This window comes from Apteryx mantelli, chromosome 3, assembly GCF_036417845.1.
Source record: "Apteryx mantelli isolate bAptMan1 chromosome 3, bAptMan1.hap1, whole genome shotgun sequence".
NCBI classification, from domain to species: domain Eukaryota; kingdom Metazoa; phylum Chordata; class Aves; order Apterygiformes; family Apterygidae; genus Apteryx; species Apteryx mantelli.
The window spans coordinates 96,153,340-96,159,957 of NC_089980.1; the positions used below are offsets into that span (position 1 = coordinate 96,153,340).

Sequence of the window (6,618 nt, forward strand, 5' to 3'; positions counted from 1 at the left end):
CCTACTCTTTCAGATCTAGAGATCTTTCAGAGCAGAATCTAGAGATTTCAGCTACTGCAGAAAGTGCCAGGTACACAGAGAGTTAACATAATGCCCAGTTCTTGAAGGCCCAGTGCTCAAAGGATCAGGCCCACTTTAGTAATTTCTCTACACTGTTACTGAACAAGGGTATTAGAGTTAAACCATACAATCATTGTGTCAGTTTACAAAATCTACCCTGCTTAGATTCCCGTTTCTTATATCCACAAATCCGTGGGCCCTGATGGGATGCATCCACGAGTGCTGAGGGAGCTGGTAGACATTATTGCTAAGCCACTCTCCATCATCTTTGAAAGGTCATGGAGGACAGGAGAGGTGCCTGAGGACAGGAGAGGTGCCTGAGGACTGGAAGAAAGCCAATGTCACCCCAGTCTTCAAAAAGGGCAAGAAGGAGGAGCCAGGGAACTACAGGCCAGTCAGCCTCACCTGCATCCCTGGAAAGGTGATGGAGCAGCTCATCCTGGAGGCCATCTCCAAGCATGTGGAGGAAAAGAAGGTGATCAGGAGTAGTCAGCATGGCTTCACCAAGGGGAAATCATGCCTAACCAACCTGATAGCCTTCTATGATGGAATGACTGGCTGGGTAGATGAGGGGAGAGCAGTGGATGTTGTCTCCCTTGACTTCAGCAAGGCTTTTGACACTGTCTCCCATACCATCCTCGTAGACAAGCTCAGGAAGTGTGGTTTAGATGAGTGGACAGTGAGGTGGATTGAGAACTGGCTGGATGGCAGAGCTCAGAGGGTTGTGCTCAGCGGTGCAGAGTCTAGTTGGAGGCCTGTAGCTAGTGGTGTCCCCCAAGGGTCAGTCCTGGGTCCAGTCTTGTTCAACTTCTTCATCAATGACCTGGATGAAGGGACAGAGTGCACCCTCAGCAAGTTTGCTGACGATACAAAACTGGGAGGAGTGGCTGATACACCAGAGGGCTGTGCTGCCATTCAAAGAGACTTGGACAGGCTGAGGAGGTGGGCGGAGAGGAACCTCATGAAGTTCAACAAAGGCAAGTGCAGGGTCCTGCACCTGGGGAGGAATAACTCCATGCACCAGCACAGGTTGGGGGTTGACCTGCTGGAAAGCAGCTCTGCTGAGAAGGACCTGGGAGTGCTGGTGGACACCAAGTTAAGCATGAGGCAGCAATGTGCCCTTGTGGCCAAGAAGGCCAATGGTGTCCTGGGGTTCATCAGGAAGAGTGTTGCCAGCAGGTGGAGGGAGGTGATTCTCCCCCTCTACTCAGCCCTGGTGAGGCCACATCTGCAGTACTGCGTCCAGTTCTGGGCTCCCCAGTACAAGAGGGATGTGGCACTACTGGAGCAAGTCCAGCGAAGGGCTACAAAGATGATGAGGGGACTGGAGCATCTCTCTTATGAGGAAAGACTGAGAGAGCTTGGCCTGTTTAGCCTGGAGAAGAGAAGGCTGAGAGGAGATCTTATCAATGTGTACAAGTATGTGAAGGGAGGGTGTTGAGAGGATGGGACCAGACTCTTTTCAGTGGTGCCGAGCGACAGGATGCGAGGCAACGGGCACAACCTGAAACACAGACAGTTCCATCTGAACATGAGGAAAAACTTTTTCACTGTGAGGGTGACAGAGCACTGGAACAGGTTGCCCAGAGAGGTGGTGGAGTCTCCTTCTCTGGAGATATTCAAAACGCACCTGGACGCAATCCTGTGCAATGTGCTCTAGGTGACCCTGCTTGAGCAGGGGGGTTGGACTAGATGATCTCCAGAGGTCCCTTCCAACCTCAGCGATTCTGTGACTCTGTAATTGAAGTCCAAATGTTTATAACAGCCCATGTATCATTAAGAAAAAGAAAAAAATTGAAAAGCTGTGTCATTGTGTCTCCCTATCATACAGAATTTTTTACATATCATTTTTACATATTTGATAGAAGCCCATTAATGATTAGTTGCATACACCTTGTTTTGCAATAATAGACTCAGCATAAAGTAATATCAAAACATAGTGATCATCTCCATGTATTATATTTAGCTAAGCTCCTATGGACTTCAGTATCCCAGGGATTCTGCTTAAATTTTCTCTCTGTTTCTGGCATGATAGCAGATATGGGAAATGTGTGCACCTGTTGGCATTGAGAGAGGATACCACTCTGTGGCATCTTCTCTCTCTCTGCTACCCAAAAGCTGAGCATTTCAATTGGGAACATGTCAGAATCTCTGAAAACTGCAGTCTGACCTACCATCTGAGTTTAGACAGTGAACTGGAAGCATGATTTAGGCAGGCATTTAATTCCAGGAACCTCAGCAGCAACAGGGTGTTACAAGAAAAAGGCTGAAAAAAGAGAGTAACACAAAGTAAAGTTAAGTAAAATAAAAGTAAAGGAGAGCATGCTTAGTTTGCCTTTTTTTTTTTTCACCTTGCCTATGCTTTTATAGCTTGTCCTTGCCTATTGTTGGCTATCAGCTTTTTGAAGATGATACTTGGTTGTGTGTAAAGCAAGAATAGCTGCGCTGACTCAAACCAAAAGTCCACCTACCCAGTGTTCCTGGCAGGTGTCCTGTCCTCGTAGGGGTATTGCCTTGTTGAATAACAACAGGTCTGATTAGGGCCCCCTCTCCCCTACTGATTAGGGACAGCTTCAACTGTTGACTTCCAGAAACTGTCAGGGCCCTATATCCTGCATGTACAGTTGAAGCGCTTTCTAAATAAAGGGATGAACTATGTTTAATAGTCTGAAGTTGCCCTAGATCCTGTGAATTTACTTTCTCCTTCTCTCTTTCTTTCTCTGTCTTGCCTTTCTATTTTATGAAGTGGAATGACCAGGGCTGCATGAATTATTCAACATAAGAGTGTATGATGTATTTATACAGTGATATAGCGATACAGTGTGTTTATACAGTGATATTATATATATATGTATATATATATATGTTTTCTATTTTTGTTTATGGTTTCTTTCTTAATCATCCAGATATCCTATTTGACATTTTTACTTGATGCTGAGTGCTTGACTTGATGTTTTCAAAGAGCTGTCTAAAATTAATTCCAGATTTCTTTCTTCTCAAGCAATAGTTAATTCAAAGCCCCTGCCTGTGTGTATGTGGTTAGGCTTATTTTTTCCCTTGTGCATTTCTTTGTGCTTATCAAATTTCATCACCACTTTATTGCCAATGGCATTCAAAATTGTGAAATCATTTTTCATTTCTTCACAGTCAGCTTCTGATTTAACTTTTTAGAAACATTTTGTATCAGGTTTTCTCATCTGACAGTTCTTAGCTGTCATATTTACCTTTACTATTAATAAAATTACTTTTGTTTAAATCCTTTGTTTTAATTCATGCCTCAGAATCCAGGAAGCATTGCACACACTTAAGTGCCCAATTGGTATAATTCACTTTTGCAGTTTTCAGGATGGGGGAGGGAGGCCTTCAAGCTAGTGTCATTTATGTTTTATTAACTAGAATCCTTAAAAGTAGAATTTGAACCTTCTTATTGTCCATCAGTTCTGACAGACTGGTTATACAACCCTCAGAGTGAAAAATTGCCAAGGGCTAGATCAAGAAAGTGCATTTAGGAATAGCCTTTAGCCTCTTAGATGTCCTGACTCCTTGCAGAAGCCATAAACCCAGATTAGGCACCTCTCTGTACATCAGAAGAGGACAGCTGGGTGTTTAACAGTGGCATCTGCTAGTGCTGAGATACTGAACAGGGAACAGTCTAAGCGAGCTAGAGAAACAGACAGACAGGGAAAGCAAAACAAGTGAATGATGTAGTGATATAGGTGTTTTTCTCAGCATTGCCCCGCTCATGGGACTATAGGGTGCTCCTCCTCTCCCACGGTAGCTGTGCCTCTTGCTTATTGCACCACTCCTTGCAGTGAACTCTAGCGTCTAATGTGTATGTTCAAACTACCATGTTGAGGCGTTGATCCCTTTCTTTCTCTCTAGCCCAGGAAATACTGAACTTCCAGGACTAGGAGACAACTGGGTGGACTTTGAGGGAGTACAGTCAGTGTGAGCATCCAAAGTTTTAGTTAACCACCTATTTCCGTTGTAGGTCTAAACTTGGGTCTTTGTTACAATACCAGTGAAGACAGTGAGAATAATTTGAACCTTGGTTTTACATATTTGTTAAACTTGCTTGTGTAAAATGTAATCACTGCTGTTTAGCCCATGTCTTAACTTCACTGAAATGTCATCAGAGTAAACCTCCAAAAACCAATTCTCTGTCTACACAAGGATTATGCCAAGACCCATACTGTTGTACATGAATACTGACAGTATGTAATTCTAGGCAGGTTAGTAGACCCCTTGAGTTATTAGTATTCATAACATATCAGAAATCTTACACAGTTGGGGAAATAAGTGGGTGATGATTGACATTTATAGTTTCCAAAGCTGAGCTGCATCTTGGATTTTTGAGAGGAGGAGTGAAGGGCTTGTTTATTTTATTTGTTTTTATAAACCTCTTCACTTGCCTCTGTTAAAAAAATACAGAAACATATAGTACTGGGTATATTTTTGTAGTTACAAAAATAATTATCTCAAAAGTTATAGCTATACTCAATTGGCCTGTGACAAAGGAGAACTAGCTGTCAGAGGAGATTTTTGATGTTGCTAGAGAAAATGTTATGAATTTCTATCTGTTTCATTACAGTGTGGATGCATGTAAACCTTCCTCTGTATAAATCAGTAGAGCTTTGGGAACTAATAAGCCAAAAATTAAGAGAGTCCACAGACCAGCCAATCATTAAACTGCCATACACCACTTTTGAAATGACTAAACTCTGAATGATCTGCTAAGTACCTATATTAAGAGTGAGCTAGTACCTACTTTCATAATTAATTTCTTACCTTCTCAATTTATTAGATATGGATGTCGTGCCAGACTCTCCTCTGCTTCAGCATTGTCTTTTCCTTGTTTAGTTGAGGTTAACCTTAGTGGGTTCTGCTTTTCTAACATGACAGATACTAATTGAGTAACAAAGGCAGGCAGCCATAAAATAAAAGAGAGTGAACAGAAATCTGTGATTAAAGGGAAATTCTTAATAAATCTCAGGTCAACTAGTCTTTCATGGTAAGTACTAGACGGGTACAGCCATTATTACATACAACGCCAAAATGGCCAGGAAATTGGATTTTTATGCACTGGTACCATGTAACAGTAAGTCTATGCCTAGGAAATCTAATATACCAAAACCAAGAAGTCATGACTCAGTGACACAAAGGAGAGACCTGGTAAAAAGGCTGCTGTTTTAAACTCAATCAGACACTCCAAAGCAATAAATTAGTTGGCATATTTTTGCCAGTTCTGCTACTGTGATGGCACCAACCTTTCAGGAATGCTCACTGCTTGTTCACAAGCCAAATCACCAGCCGCTTCTAGTTCTTTTTTTGGTATGTATACTCAAAGACTTGGTGTCCATGCTCTTTTTCAGTACAGTCTCTAACCCTTCTTCTGCCTTTATATGGACTTGTTTTCGCATCTCTTCATTGCTTCTTGGTCTCAGGTTTTATTTAAAATTTTGTGTCTTTTGCAGTTTGGATGTCAATTACACTTACATTATTGAAAGATGGCCTCAGTTAAATTTTTGATACTAATCCATAACCCTGAAATTTAGAAAGTGAGGAATGATGGATTCTTTAAATAAAAAAGAAAAGGTCTTCTCTAGTTCTTTAGAAAGAAAACTTTTTCTGTAATATACCTTTGCACCAAGATTTCCAGAATTTTGAGCACTCAACTTAAAACACTTCATAAGAATCTAACTTTTCTTAAAGTATTGATTTCTAAAGCTCTTAAATGCAGGAAATCTCAGTCTATCACAAACAGAAAATAGAAAAAAAATATTTAGACTAAAGGAACAGCCTGTCAGTGATTTTTCTTTGATTTTTTTAATGTGCGCTCAGCTGCTCTCTTTCTTATGAATGCATACATACATATGCTTGTGATATAACTCTCCACCTTCTGGAGTAGAAGAGGCAGTTTCTCCACTACACTTTAACATAACAAATAAACTTTTAGCCGATGAGCAAATATTTTATCAAAGCTGGAGTATTAAGGAAAGCAAATTGGGATGATCAATTTGGAGGCATGTTTTCTAGCAAATGCTAAGAGTTGGTTATATGACTAAGCCGTGTAAGATTTTGCCTATTTGAGCCATGTAAAACTTTAAAAGAAGATGCACTATTGTCAAACATAATTAATACTAACTGGGATAAATATATTTCAAACCATGTTGTAATCAGCCATTGAAATAACTATTCCCAGAAGAATAAAATCTTTTTAAAATTGTATCCCAATAACTGGAGCCAGCAGAAATTTCTTTAGAAAATTTAGGGTCTGCAATTTTCTTATTGTAAAATTTTGATACTGTCAAGAATTTGCAAAGTAATCTGTAAAAATATATGGATTACATTTTTTTTTCTGAAATCTTCATGCTATAGTGTTTTCTAAAATCTGTGGAAAACTTACAGTTTAAGTATAAGTTACAGAAATGGTAGGCAAGGCTCACAGCAAAAGATAAGAGCAGACTATTAATGAGACAAAGTTAAGTCTACTGCTAGTACAACATATTATCATCCCTCTCCACAAAATAAAAAGGTAGGAATTGTCATACTAATCCA

General features: G+C 40.5%; 1 protein-coding gene across 1 annotated transcript in view; it reads left to right on the forward strand.

Moving 5' to 3' along the window:
* EPHA7 (EPH receptor A7) overlaps nt 1-3,256 on the forward strand; it is a 162,650-nt gene extending 159,394 nt beyond the window's left edge. Inside the window, exon 17 of the mRNA XM_013948856.2 lies at nt 2,807-3,256. Coding sequence (XP_013804310.1) covers nt 2,807-2,828 — 22 coding nt within the window. The 3' untranslated portion in view covers nt 2,829-3,256. The remainder of the gene's footprint in view (nt 1-2,806) is intronic.
* Nucleotides 3,257-6,618: the final 3,362 nt, after the last annotated feature.